Source organism: Podarcis vaucheri (genome assembly GCF_965113315.1).
Source record: "Podarcis vaucheri genome assembly, chromosome: 8".
Taxonomy (NCBI): domain Eukaryota; kingdom Metazoa; phylum Chordata; class Lepidosauria; order Squamata; family Lacertidae; genus Podarcis; species Podarcis vaucheri.
This window is the reverse complement of record NC_138766.1, coordinates 51,903,386-51,928,777: the sequence shown is the minus strand read 5'-3', so window position 1 is coordinate 51,928,777 and position 25,392 is coordinate 51,903,386. Positions and strand designations below refer to the sequence as shown.

General features: G+C 43.3%; 1 protein-coding gene across 1 annotated transcript in view; it reads right to left on the bottom strand.

Moving 5' to 3' along the window:
* Positions 1-25,392, bottom strand: part of LOC309539804 (uncharacterized protein) — a 75,040-nt gene that overhangs the window by 32,736 nt on the left and 16,912 nt on the right. The window contains exons 7-16 of the mRNA XM_082236140.1: positions 24,728-24,862; positions 22,966-23,151; positions 21,698-21,981; positions 20,479-20,621; positions 17,922-18,143; positions 15,916-16,620; positions 14,066-14,217; positions 12,488-12,551; positions 11,040-11,251; positions 9,432-10,469 (exon numbers count right to left, since the gene is read on the bottom strand). Coding sequence (XP_082092266.1) covers positions 9,432-10,469; positions 11,040-11,251; positions 12,488-12,551; positions 14,066-14,217; positions 15,916-16,620; positions 17,922-18,143; positions 20,479-20,621; positions 21,698-21,981; positions 22,966-23,151; positions 24,728-24,862 — 3,141 coding nt within the window. The remainder of the gene's footprint in view (positions 1-9,431; positions 10,470-11,039; positions 11,252-12,487; positions 12,552-14,065; positions 14,218-15,915; positions 16,621-17,921; positions 18,144-20,478; positions 20,622-21,697; positions 21,982-22,965; positions 23,152-24,727; positions 24,863-25,392) is intronic.

Genomic DNA, 25,392 nt, shown 5'->3' with positions numbered 1-25,392 from the left:
GGAATGTAGGAACAGTGGCAACACATGGGATGGTGTGGTGGCGGGGGGGGGGGGCGGGGAGAGAAAAGAAAAATGTGTGTTACTTATGAAGGCTTTGTATACACTATATAGTATATAGTATAGTGTATACTATATACTATAGTATATATACTATCTAGTATACTCTATATATCATTCTTTCCATCATTCTGGGCACTGTAGCTTGTTAAGGGTTGCTGGGAATTATAACTCTGAGGGGAAAACTACACTACCCAGAATCGGGGGCTCCCTGTAAGGCTATTAAATCTAGGTTCTGCTTGTCCCACTGCCCAAAGTCTTACCCTGAGAGCACCACTGATAGACTGGCCTGAAAACTCAAGTTCAGATGGATTCATGAAATGGGCCCTGCTTATTTCTCTTAACTGTAGCACCCACCTTTTCTATCCTCTTGAATCTCATACCCTCCAACTTAGCATGAACAAACTAGCACAAAAATCAAACCCACATATTTTCACTCGCTTTCCCAAAAGATCCATTTGTATTGGCTTACTTTGCCAGTCCCAGCAAGCCCAGGTTAAAATTTAATATGGAGGTGCCTTTTTTGCATGGAGAACAATTCCTGCTTTCCACCTCAACTGCAAACATAATGGTGAAGTCATTTTCTTTTATGAATGCAGATTGCTGTGTTGTGACTGAATGCTTACAACAATCCTTATATTCTCAGTGAAACTTTTGCAGATCGTCATTCACAGATGCCACACCCGTCTCTAGCTGAGTAAGCCAAAGAAATGGCATTTGCCATCACGTAGATATGATTAACTCCTTCTCAGGGAGCTTGGGAAAAAGACCAGGGCATATCTTAGACTGACTCACCTAGTATCTGATTCTGATGACTCTGAAAGGGGGAAAAAATCGAGTTTAAAGTTCTAATCTAGGGCTACATACGCACCATCCCTTTAAAGTATATTCAGAGCACATCATTTCCCTCAAAGAATTGTGGGCCCTGTAGTTTGTTAAGGGTTGCTGGAATTGTAACTCTGTGAGTGATGAACTGCAGGACCCAGAACTGAGGGGAAAGAATGTGCCTTGAATTGTGTATTCCCAATTTAAGCTTCTAGCTCTCTCATTTATTATTCTATGATTATTTTATCCTGTTTCTAGCTTCCTTGGGTTTATTATATTCACTGCTATTTTTCTAGAAAAAAGTGCCACAACTCACCATGAACGCCTCCCTTGTTCTCTTATAATGGCAATGGCACCCACCTGAGAGATGCTGGAACTGAGTTCCGGCTGACGTGCTGTGGGTTAAACCACAGAGCCTAGGACTTGCTGATCAGAAGGTTGGCGGTTCGAATCCCTGCGATGGGGTGAGCTCCCATTGCTCGGTCCCTGCTCCTGGCACCCTAGCAGTTTGAAAGCATGTCAAAGTGCAAGTAGATAAATAGGTACTGCTCCGGCGGGAAGGTAAACGGCGTTTCCGTGTACTGCTCTGGTTCGCCAGAAGCGGCTTAGCCATGCTGGCCACATGATCTGGAAGCTGTACGCTGGCTCCCTGGCCAATAAAGCGAGATGAGTTCTGCAACCCCAGAGTCGGCCACGACTGGACCTAATGGTCAGGGGTCCCTTTACCTTTACCTTTATATTGCTTTACTATTTATGGTGGGTAGGGGTTAAAGGTTGAAAAGCAGCACATAAATGCCTATGTAAACAAAGTCTACAAAAACCTGAAATCTGTTACTCCATAATTGTCTGGATGTGGTATGTTAAAGTGGAGATCCAAAGTTTGATGAATATTGCTATTAAGATGTCAATATTGACTACAGCCAGTCAGGTTTTTTTTTAACATCTAAAGACCCAGAGAATAGATTTTGTACTTCAAAGAAAAGATATGATAAAACACCTTCTCCAACCCTGGTATTTCTCAAACATGGAAAAATATATATAAAATAAGGTAGGCTGCAGAACAGTGTCTGTAACAACTTCCCTTTCAAAAAAGTTTTGTGTGGACCATATATATATATATATATATGGCTCTGTTCCAGTAACAAGAAGCCGAAAGCACCAGCCTGAAGATGACGAGTGAGACCTCGTCGAAACGTCGCCCAGACACCCCGACTCTTACACGGGAAGACACCCGAAGACACCAAAACCTATATATATATATATATATATATATATATGCTTTCGTAGATTTTCACGGGTACAGGAATGCAGGTTTTGGTGTCTTCGGGTGTCTTCCCGTGTAAGAGTCGGGGTGTCTGTGCGACGTTTCGACGAGGTCTCACTCGTCATCTTCAGGCTGGTGCTTTCGGCTTCTTGTTACTGGAACAAGAAGCCGAAAGCACCAGCCTGAAGATGACGAGTGAGACCTCGTCGAAACGTCGCACAGACACCCCGACTCTTACACGGGAAGACACCCGAAGACACCAAAACCTGCATTCCTATACCCGTGAAAATCTACGAAAGCATATATATATATATATATATATATATATATATATATATATATATTATTGAGTTTTCCTTTTTTACATTTCAAATTAAACATTTTGCAAACTTTAAAATATCCAGTGACTTCCCTTCTTCTCCTTCCATGGTTCATATTACATATCATACTTTCCTGCATATTTTACTCTAACCATTCATATCAATTTTCCACTTTTATATCAATCAAATATTATTTACTCTGTTGAATTTATCTTAATGCTGCGAGTGTTTTCAGCTGTGTACAATTATTTTCCATATATTCAATAAATATTTTCCACTCTTCTTTAAATATACATTCTTCTTGCTCTCTTATTCTGTGTGTTAAACCTGTAAGATCTGCATATTCTAACATCTTAAGTTGCTAATCCTCTTTCCAAGGAACCTCGCTCACTTTCCATTTTGGGGCTAACAAAACACAGGCCGCTGTTGTTGCATACATAAATAAACTTTTCTGGCACCTGGAAATTTCTGTCGGGGTTATTCCCAACAAAAAGGACTCTAGTTTTTTAGGGAAGGTAAATTTAAACATTTTTTCAACTCATTATAAACAATTTTCCAATATTCTTTCATCTTTCTACATGTCCACCATGTGTGGACCTTTTCCAGTTTCGTTGACTGCTAAAACATATTTTGCTTTCACTCAATTTCCACAGGAATTGGTACATGCTGCTTAAGCTGCCTGTTTACCAATCAAACACTATCTACTACAGTGGTACCTCGGGTTACATATGCTTCAGGTTACATATGCTTCAGGTTACAGACTCCGCTAACCCAAAAATAGTACCTCGGGTTAAGAACTTTGCTTCAGGATGAGAACAGAAATCGTGCTGCGGCCGCGCAGCGGCTGCAGCAGGCCCCATTAGCTAAAGTGGTGCTTCAGGTGAAGAACAGTTTCAGGTTAAGAACGAACCTTCGGAACGAATTAAGTACTTATCCCAAGGTACCACTGTATTGCTGACATGCTGTGTTAGGAACATGTTGTGTGTTGCGCTTTTGGGTGTATGGATGTATGCATATCCCCATCCACCCTGTGACGTGATCTATACATGTGTCCTATTGTTCTACTACCACTGACATCACTGACTTGCAAAAGAGATCATACTCATTAGGATTAGCATATATATCGAGATCCTCAGGCCAATTGAAATTCATGGCATATGCAACTCCATTGCATCATGTTAGCCCTGCTCCCACCTTTCTTAATCCCTTTTAATTCTTCATTGAACTCATTGCCTTTCCTTCCTGGAAGTTGCCCAAGCAAAATTGCCCTCAGTCCATACCTCAGTTTAGCCCTGCGCAGATATGCTCTGTGTGTGCTACCTTTCAACACAGTGTGCTTGTGTGGATATGTGTCCGCATCAGTGTTTGCCTGCTGGTCCCAAGCCCCCACAATGCCTCACCTGCACATGGTCCTCGTAGGGATATATGTACATACACCCTGATGCTCCATTTAAAGGGGTCTTGGGGTCCAGAAACCAAGCTTGCTGCAGATAGACCATAGAGCTTCCAGTGGCAGCCTTAGGTCGGCCAGTTCACTAGATCAGTGTCTTGGGGAGGCCACATTCCTTGGCACGTCCCTGAAAAGGTTTCAGCCCTCTGGCAAGTAACTGAAACGGATACATAACCAATGCCTGAACCAAAAATTCTACCTACACCTGTAATCAATAAAGTTGTGACCATTTTTAATCCAAATCGTTGTCTGTAAAATGTTATTCTATCACACCTCACTTGGGTCATTTGCCGGGAGGAGTGGCACTGCTACTGGGACTACGACTCTCCCTCCCCCTCCCTTTTTTGACACCCCTCCCTTGCACTCAAGGCTGGGCTTAGCATGTTGTCTGTAAGGTGTGTGTGCAGTACAGTGGTAGCTCGGTTTTCGAACAGCTTAGTTCTCGAACTACTTGGAACCCGAATACTTCAAACCCAGAAATAAGTGTTCCGGTTTTCGAACATTTTTCGGAAACCGAACGTGATCCGATTTGAGTGCACACTTCTGTTTTGAGCGAGCGGCTTGGCCCCAGCAGTGACTGCTGCAGCTTCCTTCCCTTTCCTCTGCTGGCAAGCGCCTCTTTCCTAGGTACAAAGTAGCAGTGGCGTAGCGTGGGGGGTGCAGGGGGGGCCGGCCGCACCGGGCGCAACATCTGGGGTTAGGGTTAGGGGGCGCAAATCCACGGGTTAGGGGGCGCAAATTACTTGCCTTGCCCCGGGTGCTGACAACCCACGCTACGCCACTGCAAAGTAGCTCCTCGGAATGTAAGTGATTCCAGAGTAGAGAGACTTGGAAGTTAGCGACTTTCCCCCAGGGCGCAGAGGTGGTGGGTTTTTTTGGGGGGGGGGGAAGCGTGTGGTGGGGAAACTATGCTGGGCAAGTTGACCTTCCCGCCCCCTCGCCTTCCCTCCTTCCCCCCTGTCCCAAGCCCGACCCCAAGCGAGGTCCAGGCAAGGCAGTGTGGGCGCCGCATTCCCGAGCAGGGGATAGGGCGCTCGCCCTGCGAGCAGGCTCCAGCCCACCCGGCTCAGCGTCTGGCGGCTAGGAGCGCAGCCGCCTCCTCCCCTCCACGTTCCGGTGCTGCTGTCGCGTCCTGGTGCCGCCGTGCCCGGGACTGGGCAGATTATGATGCCGGAAAACATGCAGGAGGGAGGAGGGGGGTTGGTTTGGGCGCGGGGAGAGAACTTTTGCCTCTCCCCCCCGCCCCACTTAAACTCCCCCCTCCCGCTCGGATCCTGTTAGCCACCTCCTTCCCCACACGCTCCTCGTTCCTCCAGTTTGAGTGTTTCCAACCCTCCACTTAAATTCCCTCCTCCCATCTCGTCCCTCCAATGGCAACGGGTAGATCACTGCCAGTTTCTGATACTGGGTAGTACAGGTAGATTGCATGGTTTATTGCTTTCATTTTATGAAACAATGGTCTCATTAGATAGTAAAATTCATGTTGAATTGCTGTTTTGGGGGTTGCTTTTAATTGTCTGGGATGGATTAATTCATTTTGCCTTACTTTCTATGGGAAAGCGCACCTTGGTTTTGGAATGCTTTGGTTTTGGAACAGACTTCTGGAATGGATTAAGTATAAGAACCAAGGTACCACTTTATGTCTCATCTCACTTTGTAATTTCCTTCAACAGCCTTTCCCCTTAGAGTATGAATACCTTTCCCACCCCATTCTTTGTCTTCCAGCCATTTTTACTCTTCACCCAAGGAGCGTGGGTGGCGCTGTGGGTTACACCACAGAGCCTAGGACTTGCCGATCAGAAGGTCGGTGGCTCGAATCCCCGCAACGGGGTGAGCTCCTGTTGCTCGGTCCCAGCTCCTGCACACCTAGCAGTTCGAAAGCACGTCAAAGTGCAAGTAGATAAATAGGTACCGCTCCGGCGGGAAGGTAAAAGGCGTTTCCGTGCGCTACTCTGGTTTGCCAGAAGCAGCTTAGTCATGCTGGCCACATGACCCAGAAGCTGTCTGCAGACAAATGCCGGCTTCCTCGGCCAGTAAAGCGAGATGAGCGCTGCAACTCCAGAGTCGATCACAACTGGACCTAATGGTCAGGGGTCCCTTTACCTTTAAGGAGCTACTGGTGCTGGCATTGGCCTGACCGAAGATGTATGACATACATATATGGGGCAGGGCAGGCAAGTGAGAATATGGTACCGTGGCCCACCTGCAAGTGGCCCAAGGTCCAATGTTTTAAAAAAAATTGCTTAAAACAATGTTTAAAAAACATTAGGGTTGCAGCACAAGTATCTCTTTAGACTACAAATCACTTCCATCAGTAAAGAAATCAAACAAGTTTGGCCAGAAGTTTTTATTAAACAGAATATTATTTTACATCTTCAAATATAAGCTTGTTTGCCAGTTTATTGTAACCACAGAGCTTCAGTAGTTTACTCACAAACAAAGCAATTCTTTAAAAAAAACCAAAACAAAACCCGATCACAGCAGAAAACAGCAATAGGGGTTATTACTAACAAGTGCTTTAGGTACTAGAAGGGCAATGTTATTGCTAGTTGATAAGTGAAAAAGTAAGTGTTAAAGCCTATGTTTGCTAAGTATTAAACAGTTCATTTCTAAGGCGTATCAGTGCATCGTACTATAGACAGACAAAAACAAACCAACAAACCCTTCTTTCATTAAAAAAAGGTTTTGTATTAGGATTATTTTTATTCCCAGACAGTAGTTTCAATAAACATGAAGAGAAGAGTGAAAAGTGACTGTGCTAATTACAGCCATGCAATTCTAGGGTACTAATATTTTAGACCAGCTTAAAATATATTGTGTAAGGAAGTACGTTTTTAAAAATAAAAACACCTATGTTCTGATGTCTATTATCAAATGAGTGCATGTTTCTTACTTTAGAGAAGCTTATTTGTTACTGGCAGTCCTTGTTGTTAACACACAAAAGAGAAAGAGTTGCCTTGAAGTTTAGCTTCTTCGGGGCTTCCTCATGTGTACAATTGTGGGTTGAATGAAGACTGCTCAGCAGCAATGGTTATTTACATTTATAAGTAACCATAACCAAATCAAAATTAATACCCAACTAAATATTTTAAATACAACATAATTATTCGGACAGAATGGAACTATCTTGTACAATTGAAATATGCCAAAATGGTGACTGTCTCTGACTGTGGGCATAACTGCACTCACAATGACCATATATTTGCTCCTACAAGGAATTATTGAATCAGTAGTTTTGTGCCATAGAGCTCTAATAGTGAATTCTCAGGCCACCTACTCAGCTATAATTCCCAGGATTCTTTGGGTGAAACCATAATAGTTAAACTGGTCTAAAATTTATAGTGAACATTTGCCCTTGTAAGTGCTGAAAGCTACTGAAACTGAATAGATCCAAAAAAATACAAAGAGAAACTAAGTTCTGTTTCTGATGTTTTAAAAACCTGTGTTGAGAAGTAGCCAGTAAATGGTTGAAGTGGAATGGCTTTGTAACACAAGGAAAGTCAAATATAAGGACCAAATACTGTAATGTTGCAGGAGCTTCATTAGAAATGGATCCTGTATTGACATGACAGTGGTGGTATGGTAGTTAATGAGGTTAATCCAAGGCATCATTATTGCTAATTGGAAACTTTTCATTTTCTGGCTGTTCCACTACACACATTTATAAAACAGAAGGAAACGAAACACTGGGAGCACCTTTAAGCAGCCATAAAAACCAAGGTCCTTAAATTTCTTTAGATGTCTACCAAATATAATCAAGGCACTTCCAAGGTAAAGAGAACAGAGTATTATAATCTGAAGGGGGGGAACAATCATTGAAAAGAACAAATATATTTACATTACAGAGCATGTTGTCGATGCTGCAGTTACTTTCGACTTACATATGGTAAATAACTAAGCATGTGAGCCAGAACCCAAAGAACTTTTCTAGGGCCTTTGCATGCCCAGTGAAGCACCCTATGCCATATCTCCAATAAACATGTAACTGTCAGTCGAACCAACAGATGTGCCTTTACCTTCATGATCATATATAAAGTGTTAGTTTGTGATAAAGCATAGGGATATGATGACGAAAGAAAGAAAAGCCCAATATTCTTCTGGGTGCATGCAAGCAGGTTCCCTTTGGTATTCCTGAAGAAGCTCTTTGGATCCTGGCCAATATAGTCTATATTTTCAGTATTTTATTGACTCAGCTTTGTGTGCATTTAAGCTTCCATGAAAGCAATAAACAACATAGAAAAGATTTGGGTAGCAGTGCAATCTTATGCTTGTTCCACAAGTAATCCATGGTTCAGTGTGGGGACTTACTCCATGGCAGGCATAGGATTTCAGTTTTAGGGTTTTGCAGCAGCTTGGAAAAAGGTAATAGCAAATATTTAACCGGAGATGTTAAGCTTTTGTGGAAATACAGATTTATCAGAGCAAGTTTCTTCAGAGAGAAACCATTCAATAATCAAATTTGCTTTCGAAATATGATACAACAGGCTCGCTTAGCCGTACCTGTGCTCTTGGCTTGTTATCATTTTTTCCCAAGTATGTTGTTCCTCCTGCCAGTATGCCATGCAGTTTAAGCTCTATAGGAAACTAAGTAGAGGGATGGTAATGTATACTGTCAGAAAGGTAATTGTTTCATGACCAGAGTGGTTCCTGTAGCTGGCCAGGAAGAGTTTGTATTCATCATATACAAAGTCATAAAGAGTGCCTGATATGTTCTGAGAACTGATGGCATTCAATGGGGTCTTAAACATGCATCATTCATCAATATTGCAATGACCTGTAATAATTTTGCTTAAACCAGATACAACCTGGAATCCTCTGCTGCCAGGGCTGTGTGTTGTCCTTAAAAGAGCTCATAAGAGCCTGCCATTCTGACTGTGATATCACACAGGATTTCAGTCTGTCATACAAAAGTTGATGTATTTTGTTTCTTTCCTCTTTCCCTCACTTTATTACCTAGCGCCTTCATGTTTGCCAGCTAGAGAATTGAACTGTGCATTACATCTGAAGTTACTACTTGGAAGAGATTCTATGCAAGCACTATGAAATACACCAAGCAGTTCCAAAACTGAGTGAAACAGTCCAGCCAGTGTTCCTAAGGGAGCTGTTCCTAAAAGTCACCTTGAGCACAATTCCATTTTCTTTCCAGGCTGGTAAAAACAATTGAATAATCTGGCAAGCAAACACAGGGTGTTTTTAGCAAATGACATTAAGAAGGCACCATGATGGACCCACAATGCTCTCCAACACCAATGATGTATTAAAAGTCTGTGCCATTGGCTCCTGCATTATATTCACTGCCATTTGTGGATGGGGGGCGGGCAGGGTGGTAGAGTGGTCCTATATTGGCAGTGATTCTGCATTTCCTTTTTGGTCTGCATAGCTTTAAGAAGTTTTCAGGCAAGTCTCTTCCCCCCCCCCCATGTGATTTGCTATGTATAAATAGTAACATTGTTCAGTGGCAAATCTCTCTCTTAAAAAGGAGTTTTGCAGCAATATGTAATTGCAAGAGGCTTTATTGATTTGAATACTGAATAGTGCTGTATTTTGTCACTCGCTTTCGACTCGTACCAGGAGAAGCGGATCCTATTGTTTGGCTAAAGAGATTATCGGGACTCAGCATTTGACCTGTGATGCCACTCATGCTGCCAACGCCGCCACTCATTCCTGCCCCTGACACTACTCTTTCAGTAACAACCACATTGCGTCCACCTGATAACTCAGAAGGGATGCTACTCATGCCACCAATGCCTCCACTCATTCCTGCCCCTGACACTACTCTTTCAGTAACAACCACATTGCGTCCACCTGATAACTCAGAAGGAATGCTCAAATTGCCCTGCATGCCTCCAACAGGTCGAATCACTCTTTCCGTCACCACTACATTTGACCCCTCAGACAGGTCAGGAATACTCATGGAAGGGGGCATCCTTGCATTTGGAGCAATCACCCTTTCTGTGACCACCACATTGGACCCATCTGGTAGCTCTGGAATATCTATCATGCCATGCAAATCAGTGACCGCGCCAGGAGCAAGCACCCTTTCTGTTACCACAACATTTGATCCACACAGAGGATCGACATTCATTGTAGGAGGTTTCATTGTTGGCCCCGTTGTATACGTCTCAGTCACCACTACATTGCCTTGGAGCATAGGATCAGGCCTTGGAGGCTGTACAGCAGAAGTAGTTGTGTAGGTATTTTCAGTAACAACCGTCGTGCTGCCAACAGGAGGAGGTGGAGTCATAGTTGAAGATGTATTAACAACGATGGTAGTTCCAGGCGGTGGCAGGCTTATATCGAGATCAGGATTGGGCAAAGATGGCCAATTTGAGTCAGTATCTGGGAATGGCTCAATTTGCACACCCAGGCAGATTTCTGCCAAGGTCTTAAACTTAGGTCCCAGTGTATCTAGATAGGTGTCATCCAGATCATCGCCAATAAAACTGCAACAGCCAATGGAACCAACAGGAGAGCCTATCCCCTCATGATCATATATCAGGAGACAGTCATTTGCAGGTCTGCCTTCGTCTTCGTCAGCATAGGCAAACGCTTTCTAAAAATGAAGAAAGGGGAAGACAGAATTGAAGTCCTTGCTTTCTTGTGATCAACATGAAGAAGAAAACAAATCTATTAGTAAGAGATGCAATGCACTGCTATTGAGCACCAGACAGAATATCAGTGGTTAAAAAATGTGCAATTGGAGTGATTAGATTTGTTCAGATAAATTCCTTCTGCTGTTAGCCAAAGGTCAGGCATGCAGAGTTTATGTTGAGGGCAGAAGGAGAAATTGATGTGCCTAGGAAATGATGTGGCAGGGGCAGATGTGGTCAGATACAACCAGCAAGTATAACTTCTCTGCACACAGAAATACACTTGGTGCAAAGCATCCTAAAGTCACCACCTTTCCCTACCACCCCTCCAATTTGCTAAAGCAACTGCATTCAGCAACTTGGATAAAAGCAGTTTGGACTTCTCTGACCCTGAATATAGTCCTGTTTACCTGGGACTGAAATTTGCCCTACATATACTGGCAAGGACAGTTGCATACAACCATGGTAAGGACTTGTCCCAAACTGGCACATTTAGTAAACTGCCTGCGTTGAAAGAGATGAACGTGGGTTACCTCCGAAAAATAGCTGTCCAAGAAAGCCATATTCACACCACTCTCTCTGTATTCTTTTATGGTCCCTCCATATGCTTCTTTTCTTCCTGTTGTTCCATAGCCTGTAGTAGTTCCGTAATCAACATTCGTTCCATAGCCTTTAACTGCTCCGAGTCCGATTGTCTCTTCAACTCCTGTACTCACTCCACCTTTATACTTAGTTGCATAGATATCTGAAAATTAGAAACAACAACAACCCCATATTAGTTTTGCATGATGCTTTCGGAGGAACAGTGGTAATTTATGTAGCCCCCAAACATCCTGGCCTAGTAGCCAATGCGGAGATGAATTCAAGCCACTTTAAACCCCATTAATATGGGCAAGCAGTAGTGTCTGGTGTCCCTTGGGTCTGGTTAGGCAAAAGGTACCGTATTTTTCCATCTATAAGACACCCCCATGTATAAGATGCCCCCTATTTTGGGGGACTCAGATTTAAGAGGAAAGATGTATCCGTGTATAAGATGCCCCCTAATTTTTGACATTATTTTTAAGGAAAAAAAACCTAGTCTTATACATGGAAAAATACGGTAGGTAGTGCTAGAGGTAATGACAGACTGAGCCAGCTAATTCTAATTTTGCACCCATCCTCTTTGTTTCTGAGTTCTACAAGGGCAGTCTTGAGACTGAAGAGGAGGAAGCTGACAGCCAGTGCCACCATCAAGAAAGCCGGCAGAGTGGGGCTGGTTGAGGGCACATTGAAGTTGTTGGAGCAGTGCATCCTAATAGGCCAACTGCTACTAGTGCTCATATACAGTGGTACCTCGGTTTACGAACAGCCCAGTTAATGAACTCTTTGGTATATGAACTCCGCAAACCGGAAGTAGGTGTTTTGGTTAGCGAACTTTACCCTGGTCTACGAATGGAAGCGGTAGAAGGGCACTGGCGGTGGGAGGCCTCATTAGGGAAAGCGCACCTCAGTTTAAGAATGGTTTTGGTTTAAGAATGGACTTCCAGAACGGATTAAGTTCGTAAACCAAGGTACCACTGTATAGGTGTTTCCTCCCCCCTCCCCCTCCTCTCTTCTTCTTCTACTTCTTCTTCTGTGAAAGCCACACGGCGAGCAGCTTATCTGTATGGATGAATGCCATATGCACAAAGGAACATCTGTTGATCTCTGGATTTCAATGGTATGGACTTCAGTTAACGTTGGAGGTGCTAACAAGATCTAAACCAAGGTTTCCCAAACTTGGGTCTCCAGCTGTTTTCGGGCTACAAAAACAGCTGGAGACCCAAGTCTGGGAAACCCTGATCTAAACTATAGTAGGTGAACACAGGCTGTGGAGCTGGGTTATGCTTCTGAAGCTGCCCTGTGTCTCCAAGCCTTTTGTATTATCCTTCCATATATCCACTGGAAGGAATATATATGAAAAGTATTATTTACCAAACTTACAATGTCTGTTTAGCCTTACCTGAGGAGTCACCATAGTCGCCCATGCCTGTATTTGCCACTTGCCCACAAATATTTGAAACATCCTAAAAGAAGTGAGTAAAAATAAATTTTAAAAAGCTAGTTTAAATATTGATTTTTTAAAAGAGATGTAAATACAAGGTTTTTGGCTTGATTCAGAGGACCACAAGCATAATGGGAAACTAGACAGGCATTAGAAGCAGATGTTGGGTTGGAGTGGGAGCATTTACCTAACCTCCCGGCCGCAGAGCTGCTGCTGTTCACAGGGAGTGAAGGTGGGACAAGGCAGTGGAGGGGGAGCCAATTTGCATAAGGCTGACACTGCTGCCTGGCCCCTCCCCCTCCGCAGCAGCAACCCACCTACCAGGAGGTCAGGTAAGTGATGGGATTACACTTCTTCTGAAGGAGTGGGTATGCAACTTTGGAGTACTTCTGGATCTGCCGCTGTCACTTGTGGCTCAGGTGGCCTTGGTGGCACAGAGTACCTTCCATCTGCTTCAGCTGCACCCCTGCCTAGACAAGGATAGCCTAACTTTAGTTGTCTATGCTCTCTTAACCTCCAGCTTAGATTACTGCAGCATGTTATACATAGGGATGCCTCTGAAGACAGTTTGGAAACATCAGCTGGTGCAGAATTCGGAGGCCAGGTTGCTCACTGGGGCAAGACGGCTTGAGAATATAATGCCAATCCTGGCTCAACTGCACCAGCTGCCAATTAGTTTCTGGGCCCAATTCAAAGTGCTGCTTTTGACTTATAAAGCCTTAAAAAGCTCAGGACCACGCTACCTCAAAAACTGCCTCTCCCTATATGAAGTGAGCTGGACCCTGTGATCACCATCTGAGGCCCTTCTTAGTGTGCCTCCTCTGTGAGAGGTCTGGAGGGCTGCAACATGAGAACGGGCTTTTTCTGTGGTCATTCCCTCTTAGTGGAATGCTTTCTCCAGGGAAGGTCACCTGGGCTTTGGTTACATATGTCTAGGTGCTAGATAAAAACACTCCTCTGAGACATTTGGCTAATTAAAAAATCTATGGCCTTTTAAACTGGGGATGGATGGGGGGAGAATTATTTTTGCTTGTTATTATGGTATGTATTTTGTGTTTTTATATTGTAAACCACCCTGTGATCTTCAGATGAAGGATGGTATAGAAATTTTAATGATGGTGATGATGATGGTGATACTGCACCAACCTCCCTGCTGCCTTGCTCCTCCCTCCCAGTAAACATCAGTGGCCCACCTGTCAGGAAGCTAGCACAGCAGTTCCACCCCACCTGGTGAGCTGCTTCTGCCTGGGAGACTTGCCTCAGCTGATCCTAGCAGTTGGGCAGATCAATATGGAGGAAAATAGTCAACCAAGTAATATGTTGTTTTGCTATGCTTATTTTGGTTGCTTTTATATTACTTGGGAGTCGGCTCGGAGTGAAAACACTGAAGAGTGGAATACAAATGTTGAAATGGAATAGATGGGACAGACAATAATGGTTGTGCTAGGAAGTCTGACAGGTCCATCATTGTGTTAGAGGCTTCATATTGATAATGGGATAGATCCTGTAAAGCTTTCTGCAAAGTTATGAACCAACCCGGTCTTCCGGCTGTGCTCCTTCAATTCCCCATGAATGAATAGCTCCTTCTGAACATTCAGGCACAGGCTCAAATCCAGCCCCAACGCCACCAGTAGGACCAGATCCACAATAGCCACAACAGTCACTCTGTGACATCAGAATTGGAACCACTAATAGATGAGGTAAAAGAAATTGATGCCGTTTTTAAGCATTATGGCATATATTTGTCTCCAAATATAAATACGCAACTTAATTTGCAAGGAATGAAAAGTTCTGAGACCCAAGAGGAATTTTAAATTAGACAGAACCAAGAATCCTTTGATTTCTAACCACTTTTATGTTTCTTTCTTCCTTTTTTCTTATTTACTTTTCTATTATTTCTTGTCGACAACACATACTATGTTACAGTCATGCACAAAATAATAAGAAAGATAACAGCATATATATAAAACACGAATTACAGTAATAATAACTTATCTATATTCATCCAAATTACTATATATCTTTACTTTTACTTCCCTTCCACTCTTTCCATGGTTTCCTATTTACTGTCCTTTTAATTGTGTTTTCTTACTGTTCTAAATTATTTTCTCTTATCATCTATATTTCTTAATCTATTTGTTTAACCACTTTTATGTTTCAATGGTGAGCATTACGAACAACACATTATTTCTATTTATCCTTCTTTACACGAACAGGCATGGCTGAGACAGCATTAGGTGCCAGGATATAACTCTGATTCAAGCAGACCAGTCAGCCCACTGGTGCTGGGATCCAGTTTAACACCATTCCCATTGCTGATACAGCAGCTGCCCTGGCAGCTACATGAGCAGCACTCCTATGGCAACTGGTGCATCTCTGGATCTGCTTTGCAGGTGCAGTTGGGAAGAGCCATAGCTGAGTGGTCAAGCCTCTACTTTGCATGCAGAAGGTCCCAGGTTCAATCCCCAAGATTCCCAATCCCCAATCAATCTCCAGGCAGGGCTGGGGAAAACTGCTGCCTAAAACCCCAGAAATGCTACTGTCAGTCAGTGTAGAGACAATACCAAGCTAGATGGAGCACTGGTCTGAATCAGCACAAGGCTACTTCCTATATTTTCATTGCTGCACCCAGAACTATCTGTTGATGAGGCATCTTAAGGCTTTTTGGAAACAAGTAAGACAGCTATTTGGCCATTGACTCTGCTTAAAGGTAAAGGGACCCCTGACCATTAGGTCCAGTTGCGGACGACTCTGGGGTTGTGGCACTCATCTCGCTTTATTGGCCGAGGGAGCCGGCATACAGCTTCCGGGTTATGTGGCCAACATGACTAAGCCGCTTCTGGCAAACCAGAGCAGCACACGGAAACGCTGTTTACCTTCCCACTGGAGCGGTACTTATTTATCTACTTGCACTTCATGCTTTCAAACTGCTAGCTTGGCAGGAGCAGGGTCCAAGCAACGGGAGCTCACCCCGACGCAGGGATTCGAACCGCCAACCTTCTGATAGGCAAGCCCTAGGCTCTGTGGTTTAACCCACAGTGCCACCCGCGTCCCTCTGCTTAGCCTTGTGCATTAAGCTATGGTAGCACACATTTCTGTGTTAAGTGCAGCACTTGATACTTCCTTCAAGGCTAGGTTGTGATTTTAAAGTGTGTGAACATAAACATATAGTTAATGGGACTCCAAAATCTTCAACTCTCCTCTTGTCAAAAATCCTCATTTCATGGGAAGGTGCACAGAGCAGCTTTCATTAATGCAATAATGTTATAGCAAAATTCTAAATAAGAAAGATCAGCGGTCTAGTTCCCTTTTAAAAAACACACAGAATTCCAAAGAACAAACAAACAAAACAGAAATAGTTAATTTAGTTTCAGTAGAATACTTACACACAAATATTAGTCCTCCGAGGAACATCAGGCCAATGGCTGTAGCACTAAGTGTAGTTTCTGCGCCTCCTTGTCTGCCCCAACCATAACCATCATAACCACCATAGCCACCATAACCACCATAGCCACCTGCGCCACCATCACCATAATCAATAACACCACCAGTGCCACCACCAGTTCCTCCTGTTCCGTCATCTCTTCCTCCTCCTGTTCCTCCCCAGGTGCCTGCTCCCTCACCGGTTCCTCCTCCAGTTCCTTCTCCCCCAGTTCCTCCTCCACCAGTTCCTCCTCCGCCAGCTGCTCCTCCCCCTGCTCCTCCCCCTGTGCTTCCTCCCCAGCCAGTTCCTCCTCCGCTGGTTCCTCCTCCACTAGTTCCTCCCCCAATGACTCCTCCCTGGCCACCTCCACCAATAACGCCTGTTCCACCTCCTGCCATTCCTCCTCCTCCTGCTCCTCCTCCTGCTCCTCCTCCACCAGCACCAGCACCACCAGCACCACCACCTCCACCAGCACCACCACCAATAATAGTAACAGTGATTCTTCGAGTGGCAGACTTGACACAGTTCCCATTGCGGTCACAATGACAGGCTTGCAAAGGAATAACCAGTGGCCTATCACAGCTTCTGCCACTGTTGTCGAACACTCTAACTTGGACCTCATGAATGACAAATTCTATATCCTGGGAGAACAGTGCTGCTGAGGTATCTGTTTGGGACGGGGAGAGGGAAGAAACAAAAATAATAATTTAGATTAAGAATTCTGCTTTGGAATCTCTGCTCAGGGTCAAGTTCATGTTCCTAAATAAAGTTAGCAGTCCTTATGAGGGTAGCCTAGACTACATTAATCTCTCAGGGTCACCTCCAACATAGTGCTGAGTGAGTGTGCTGTTGGTGTTAGGATTTCCTCTTGCACAATGGGATTTCCTCACCCTCTCCTTCCCATGGATGTTCACTAAATCTGTTCTAGGAGTTCTGTCAACCCTCAGGAGCAAAGCTGGGGAGGGCACAGGGAGCATGTGGGGGTAAGAAGAAGGGGGAAGTCCTGATGAGCAAGCAGAAATGCATGTGCTGATGGGAGCCTAATCTTGTGCGATGTAGGATACAAATCTCAGAACCCATCTGGGTGCATTCAGAAAGCACATTTGAGTTTCTTTCCTGCAGCACAGTGCAGCTATGCCACTGACTTCTCTCTTTGCTTACCCTCCCATTCCCTGGGCTGATGAAGTTAATTAGCAATGTCTTGTAAGAATTGACCATCAACTGATAAAAGTGAATGGGGGCAGGTACCCAACAGCTACATTCATGTTGATCACAGAGAAGCCAGAGAGCAGGAGAGGGTTATTTGATGGTCATGCTTGGAGAACATTCCTCTAGCAAATGCTTTGAGCAGCCTTCCCCAGCCTTCACACACCTGCCCTCTAGATGTTTTGGACTACAACTTCCAGAGTCTCAGCCAGCGTGGCCAACAGTAGGGGATGATGGGAAATGCAGTCCCAGAACCTCGAGGACATGAGGTTGAAGAAGGCTCACTCTCAGGGATGCTTTAATTGATTACAGATACTGCAAGACATTTGCATTATATTGAAGCTGAATTACATAACATTACACAGTTGCACCATGCCTTTGTCTGAATGTCTTTGTTTGCTACAAACTCAATAGATGTTTCTCCCTTCCTGTGGCCCAGATGCTCAAACTCAGGCATCCCCAACCTGCGACCCTCCAGATGTTTTGGCCTACAACTCCCATGATCCCTAGGTAACAGGACCAGTGGTCAGGGATGATGGGAATTGTAGTCCAAAACATCTGGAGATGCCTGCTCAAACTGTTGTGTAGGATTCCCACATGCCCAAGTTGAGAGTGACCAGAAAGCACACCGATTCTTACAAACTTACCATACAAAGAAATGGTTGGTGCAGGGATAGGAGGGAGGTGTTGGAAGGTAAACCAGCTTAGAAAGTCAGGCAAGCATTGACTGGCAAGGTGATCTCTACATATAAATGTACTCACCATTCACTATTCTGATGTTCCACGAACTTCCTGGAGACTGTGCCACTATTGTAAATTTAAAAGGTGGACCATATGGATGGCCATCTAGATCGTGAGCTGTGATTACCGCTGTTGGATTGTCCACACATACTCTTCTGATTTCGTCTGTTACAGTAGGGCAGTTGTCATTGACATCATCAATAGTAAGCACAATGGTACCAGTAGCTGTTGTGAAAGGACTGTCTGTAATAAAAGACATCTATATGAAGATGGTGGGTGGGTGGAATCAGGTGCATCTTACTAGTCTATGTTGCAGAAGAAAAATACTCCTGGTAAGCAAACAGCATGGCAAAACTACATTTGTACAAATCAGAAAAGTAAACAAGTGGTTGATTTTATTGTTTGAAGTTAAACAGCTGTTAAATACTCAATGGCTGATAATGGGATAAAAAGCGGGGGGGGGGGGGGGAAGGAAGGCTGTCTGCAGACAGCATTTTATCTAGAATCAGTGGAGACTTAGTACATTGTCCACACACAATCTAGTTTTATGGGATACTTTTTGGTCCTCAAAAGTGCTTCTTGAGAAACTGGTTTCATTTTGAAACTAAAATCTCATTGCAGATTGATTCTGCATTACCCTGCAGTTTGTCCATTTGAAAACTGGTGAAAATAAATGTAGGCAGTCCCAGTAATGGTGTATCTGTGAAAGCAGGAACATTTCCAGATTCAGAAAAAACTACATTTTTGTGTCACAAATGGGTTAGCAAGAGAGTGGGAATAAACAGGCAGCTCCCACAATGGAGGGATATAATAAACTGTATCTCCCAAGGGATTGGGAACAGTGATTTTAAAAAACTTGAACTTGGAGTTAGGGTTAGGGTTGAGCAATGAGGTAGCCAGGTTTATTGATGGCACCAAATTGTTTAGGATGATAAAATTAAAAAGATGGATTGCAAGGAGCCTCAAAAGGAGCTCTCTAAGCTGAGCAAATGTGCATTAAAATGATAAATGCAATTCAATGTAAGTAAGGGCAAAGTTCTGCACACTGAGGGCAAAAATTGCTTAAGTGACATTTGTGCTAAAAGGGTTTGAACTGGCAGGGACTGATCGGGAATGAGACCGATAATGAAAATGCCAACGTAGTGTGTGGCAATTGTGAAAAGGGTGAATTCAATGTGTGGGATTATAAGCAAAGGAACTGAAAATAAAACTGCTATACAGCTGCACAGTGGGACTGCACTTGAAGTGTTGTACACTGGTCACTTTCTCTTGAAAATCATATTTTGAAGCTGGAAGAGGTGAAGAAAAGGGCACCCAAAATGATCTGGAACTACTCTCTGATGTGGAAGGGTTGCAACTACTGGAGCTGGAACTACTCTTTAATGTGGAAGGGTTGCAACATTTGGGTCTTTTTAGTTTTAAAAAATGGCAAGTTAAGGGCAGAGGACATGGTGGAGGTATATAAAATTATGCATGGTTTGAAGGCAATGGATAGAGAGACATTTTCTTTCTTAGCATTCTAGAGCCTCTTAGGATTCTAGGACCTGAGCTCATCCAATGAAGCTGAATGATGGAAGATTCAGTAACAAAAGGAAGTAATCCTTCACACAGCACAATTACAGAATTTGATTCCACAAAATATATCAATAGTCACCAGCCTCAATTCTTTAAACAGGGTCAGGGGCAATATACTTCTGAATAACATTTGCTGAGAACCACAAATGAGGAGAGTGCTTCCAGGATTCCAGTAGGCATCTAGTTAGCCACTGTGAGAACAACATGCTGGAATGGATGGGTCTTTGGTCTGATCCAGCCCCTGCTTCTTATATGATCAGTACTAGTTCACATATGGTAGTTTACATGCCTCTTATAATTTGGATAGTTTAAACGTGATATCCTTGGATATCACGATCAACACCACTGAACAGCAGCACTGAACTGCCAGTAGGAGAAATCTTGTAGAGCCCTGTATCTCTTTAAAGCAGGCATAGGCAAACTTGGCCCTCCAGATGTTTTGGGACTACAACTCCCACCATCTCTAGCTAACAGGACCAGTGGTCAGGGTTGATGGGAATTGTAGTCTCAAAACATCTGGAGGGCCAAGTTTCCCTATGCCTGCTCTAAAGCCTCAAAAGTCCCTCAGCGGCAGTTTGTGTCTCCATTCATTTGAAAATATGGGTATCATTGTAAACATTCTGTTGCATGACTGAGCAGCATGCATTTATTTTGCGCTTTCAATTTCTACTGTTGGAAGCTGAAGAAGCTGAGACAGAAGAGAGTTTACACAAAGAGGAGCTCAAGAAGTGTGGAGTCTTCAGAGGTGATTTATGGGGAATCAGTTTCATGTGTGGATTTGAAACTACCCACACCAACATTTGGGTGCAGTTGTTGAAGGGGGAATATTTGTATATTTAGCTATTTGAAACCCACAAAGGCTACTTTCTTCACTAGCTCAAAATGGACTACGAGATAGTTGGAAAAACTATCTCAGTTTGCAGAATTGCATTTCTTCAAGCTGTTGCAGACTTCCTGTAAATAGCAAGGAAAATTATATTTAAAAAACCAGCTCTTTTCTTACCTCTAGTAATAGCTAGCAGCTCTGCAGAGTATACCCCATTGACTACATAGATTGATTCCCGATCAATCACTTTGTTGAAAGAGATGACGCCAGTTGTTGGGTTGACTCGAAACCAGGCGGCTGGATCACGTCCCATGACGTAGCTGTTTTTGATTAGCAGAAATGAATTGGGCTTCATTTTAAGATGTAACAGTGCTTACATTTGCACAAACTGACTGATTTTATTTGCTCAGTTTAATAGGAGAAAATACTGTTATGTGAGAGCAAACCTTTTTGTTGTATCTTAGAGTTTTGGTTCCACATATTATGCAGAATGAGCAGAGGTGACAAGACTTTGCTGAAGGTACTTCAGCAGCCATCTGTAATGGGTGCTGTAACTGTGTCCTGCAGGGTTCAGAGCAGGGGTTGGACTCAACCTAGAAGACCTCTGATTGTGCAGTTCCTACTTCTGCTATATAGCAGGCAGGCACAATCACTGTAGGTAAGAATAATGAGTCTCCAATTTCCACGTCACCAGGAACTCCTCATGTCTGGGAAGGGCCATAATAGAACATCTGCCTTGCATTGGTATTCATACTAAGATAACACTATTTTTATTGCTCTGTGATTTGCTATTTTAGGATTAATAATGTGCATTATTAGCACCAGAGGCCTCAAGGTTTTCCCCACCAAGAATATAGATGAGTACCATTAGTGGATTTATTTATACCACAGTCACTTAGAAGTCTCTGTATCCTCAAAACGTTGACATTTGAAATTCAGAACTGTAAATGCATTCCTTTAAAAATCAACCATATAATAGCCACAATTCATTTTTGACAAATGCAGTTTAAAGAGCAGAGAAAGATCAACTTTGAAGGTCACCTATTGTATACTAAATGCAGACCCTCCAATGTCCCAATTTTGCAGGGACAGTCCCAGAATCACAGAAGCCATCCTGGTTTCTGATTTGATCCCAGAATATCCCGGTTTCCCCTTTTCCTTCTCTCCATATCTCGGAAAACAATTAAAAGTGGTGGCGAGAGCAGACCCCCACCCTCCATCCTTTTTGGAAACAAGAGCTTTTGCTTTCTCTCTCTGTGTGTATGCATGTCTATGTGTGGGTGCAAAGATGGAGTCCTGCTTATACTGAAAATACACACACACACACACACTCTGATAAGTCTGAATTCTTGGGGTGAGCTACAAAGAAGAATCCTGAAAACAAAGCCTATTTTACCGGACGTTAGTGGCAATTTTCCCAGTATCCTGGTCGATAGCTTGGAATGTTCCAACGTCATAGGTAAGTATAGTTTTAGTTGTTAAGCTTTCAGGTGCAGACACTTTTATTGAAGTTGGATAAAATGCTGGTCCTTCCATTACATTGGTTATTTGTACTGTAATTGGGGTACCCTGAGAAGCCGCTGAATATTGATATTGTGAAGCCACTGAAGAATGGAAAGGAGCTATGTTTCGCACACCAATACTCAGTGGTATGCTTGAAAATTCTTCATAGTTAATTTCCTAAAACAAAGAAAGAAACGGTGTAATGCATGCTGTTCTCTGGTCCTTTACACAAGGTATTATGCACATCCATTTATCATACACATAGCATTTTTATTGTTAGAAAGCCATTCGCTGGAAAGTATCTTGTATTAAAATCATTTGCTGCTTGCATAACAAGACTCTTCCAGAAAAGCTGAATGCAGCGAAAAGGAGAGCCAGCACATACAAGTCAAATCCAAATAAAGCAGTCAAACGATCTTATGATCATTCTGTTTTTTTAAAATCTGTTTAATAAATTCCATAGATTACATATGAATCAGGAAGTTTCCCCAGATGTGCTTCAGACAGAGCACAGATGTTGACAGATGACACAAAAAATGCAGGAAACATGAAAAGCCACTGTCAGTCCACAGTCCTGTGTGGTTGATTAAGAACCTGACACATGTGGCAAAACTGCATTTCTAGCCCTGGCTCTTTGTCATACCTGCAAAAGAGCAGCATGAAAATCTGGGGAGCACCGCTGATATCACCCCCAGAATCATGCATATCACTGACCTTCTACATCCATACACTGAGTGTGAAAGTCTGCAGATAAGTAATGTAGCCATGTCCCATGCAGGACTGCTGATTGTGTAGATACCCCTTTGCAAACATGCACACTTGATGTGTGCACAACACGGAGATGAATTAAGGCACTATATAAAGCAAGTCAATTGGGAAGCAAAGCTGAAGTTTGGAGATGGGGAACCTGTGGCTCTGCATGTGTTGTTGGACATGTCCCATCAGTTGGATGGGCAGGTATGATGGGAATTGTAGTCCAGCAACATCAGGAAGGCCCCAGTTTCCTCACCCCCTGCTCTAGAGCTTATTTTATTGAGAGACTACAGTTATCTCTCACTCTGTGTTTCTTGGACAATATGAAAAAGAGTGGATATTTTCTACTTTCAATAAACAGTTATAGGATCAGAATTTGACTTTCAATGAAAATAGGAAAATTCATACCTTTATAACCCTCAGGATACCCTCGTTAGTTGCTCTGTCTAGGACTATGTCAAAGTTGCCATTTTCATTTCCTGAGATAAAATAAAATTCTGCAAACCAATTATCTGTATACTCTTGATCTAAATCAAAAACTTGTATTCTCAGAGCCTCTTGATTGAGTGTATTTTCTACAATGGTAATTGCGTACTAGAAAAGAAAGAAAACAATTGTTGACATGCATGCATGGGTTTCCCACTAACTCGAAAGGCAGTTTGCACATGGCTGCTACTCATTTCAAACTTGCTATGAACACTAATGGTCTGATATGTATCATTTGTCACTCATATGGATACAATTAGCTGTACGGAATGAAAGAGTATTATGCTTACTTATGGCATAGTGCACAACAATCTGTGGGTGACTGGGATAACCACAGCAAGCTGAAGAAAAGTGTTTTTAGAAGGTCAAAGCTCTCTCTGATAGCTGTGGGACACACACAGGTGGTGCTGTGGTCTAAACCACTGAGCCTCTTGGGCTTGCTGATCAGAAGGTCGGCAGTTCGAATCCATGCAATGGGGTAAGGTTCCATTGCTCTATTCTAGCTTCTGCTAACCTTGCAGTTTGAAGGTGTACCAGTGCAAGTAGATAAATATGTACTGCTGTGGCGGGAAGGTAAATGGCATGTTTGTGCACTCTGGCTTCTGTCATAATGTCCCATTGCGCCAGAAGAGGTTTAGCCATGCTGGCCACATGACCCACTAAGCTGTTTGTGGACAAACGCCGGCTCCCTCAGCCTGAAAAGCGAGATGAGTGCCACACCCCATGGTCACCTTTGACTGGACTTAACCATCCAGGAGTCCTTTACCTTACCTTTTTTACCTTTTGAAGCACACTGAGGACTTTATTTTTTTTTAATTGGGAAAAATAAACTATAATATATAAATGCAATGAATCAAAACACAACTCAGCTTGCTATGGTAATCCCACCAATCCATTTTTTGTTTTGCATATTTTGTTGTTCTCAGCAGCTCAATATAGAGTAACTCCCCTCAACTCCCTCCTAGTTATTTATTTTCTTTGGTTCTCTGCCATATGATTTTATGATATGATACTAACTGTTGCCCACCAACAGTTAGTATGTGTAGACAATCTTCCATGTAACTCTGTATTTCATTTCCTGCATTTACAAATCAGTTCGTAAATCATATGGTTTCAAGCATGCAGTCACTATTAAACTTTATTTTCCTTTGTTTTATTTAGAAATATACTGTATACCTATTCTTTTAGGTATGCAGTTGAAACGCTAAATGTTTTTATGTGCAAAATCCTTTATTTTGTGTGAACGCGCTATGAAAGGTCAACTCCTGAGAGTTGGTCTAAAACAACCTTCCCCGACCTGGTGCCCTCAAGATGTTGTTGGACTTGCATTTCCCATCATCCCTGACCATCAGCCATGTTGATTGGGGCTGATGGGAGTTGTAGTCCAGCAACATCCCCAGCTTGGAGAAGCCTGGCCTCAATAGTTGTCAGCTTAACATTATCGCAGGTTATATGACATTAGTAGGGTATTCCTTTCAGTGAAATACAGATTCATTTTCCATTCATTTTATTTTTTTGAAGGGAAAGTAGAAACTAGGCTGATAGTCTGGACTGCTTCCATTTCTACTTCCAAAGGCATATAAACCCACCCCTGAACACCCCTCTTCTAGTTCCTGCTCCTAGAAGGTATTGTAGAATGTGGACTTGATTGTTGCTGGTGATACTGCTTTAGTCAATAGCTTACCGAGCTCTGTGCACACGTTGGAAACTGATCATTTACATCAGTTACAGAAACCTCGCAGGAACATTCAGATGATATTCCATCTGGACCTCCATCCCTGTCTGTGGCTCTCACAACCAGACTGTAGCTTGCATGTTCCTATATAAAAGTGAGGGGAAGGAAGGAAGACAAACGTTTAAACATTCACATTAGTGAGAAAGCACACTTCTACACTGTAGTGCTCTTTAATCTCATCATGGAAAGTGTTTTACATGGACCATATTTTGTGGGAGGGATTCGGGTGTGTACTTGAACTTTAGGTAAAGGTACCCCTGCCTGTACGGGCCAGTCGTGTCCGACTCTAGGGTTGTGCGCCCATCTCACTTAAGAGGCCGGGGGCCAGCGCTGTCCGGAGACACTTCCGGGTCACGTGGCCAGCGTGATGAAGCTGCTCTGGCGAGCCTGCACCAGCGCAGCACACGGAAACACCGTTTACCTTCCCGCTATAAAGCGGTACCTATTTATCTACTTGCATTTAAGGGTGCTTTCGAACTGCTAGGTGGGCAGGAGCTGGGACCGAAAGACGGGAGCTCACCCCGCCGCAGGGATTCGAACCGCCGAGCATGCGATTGGCAAGCCCTAGGCACTGAGGTTTTACCCACAGCGCCACCCGCGTCCCACAATTAAAG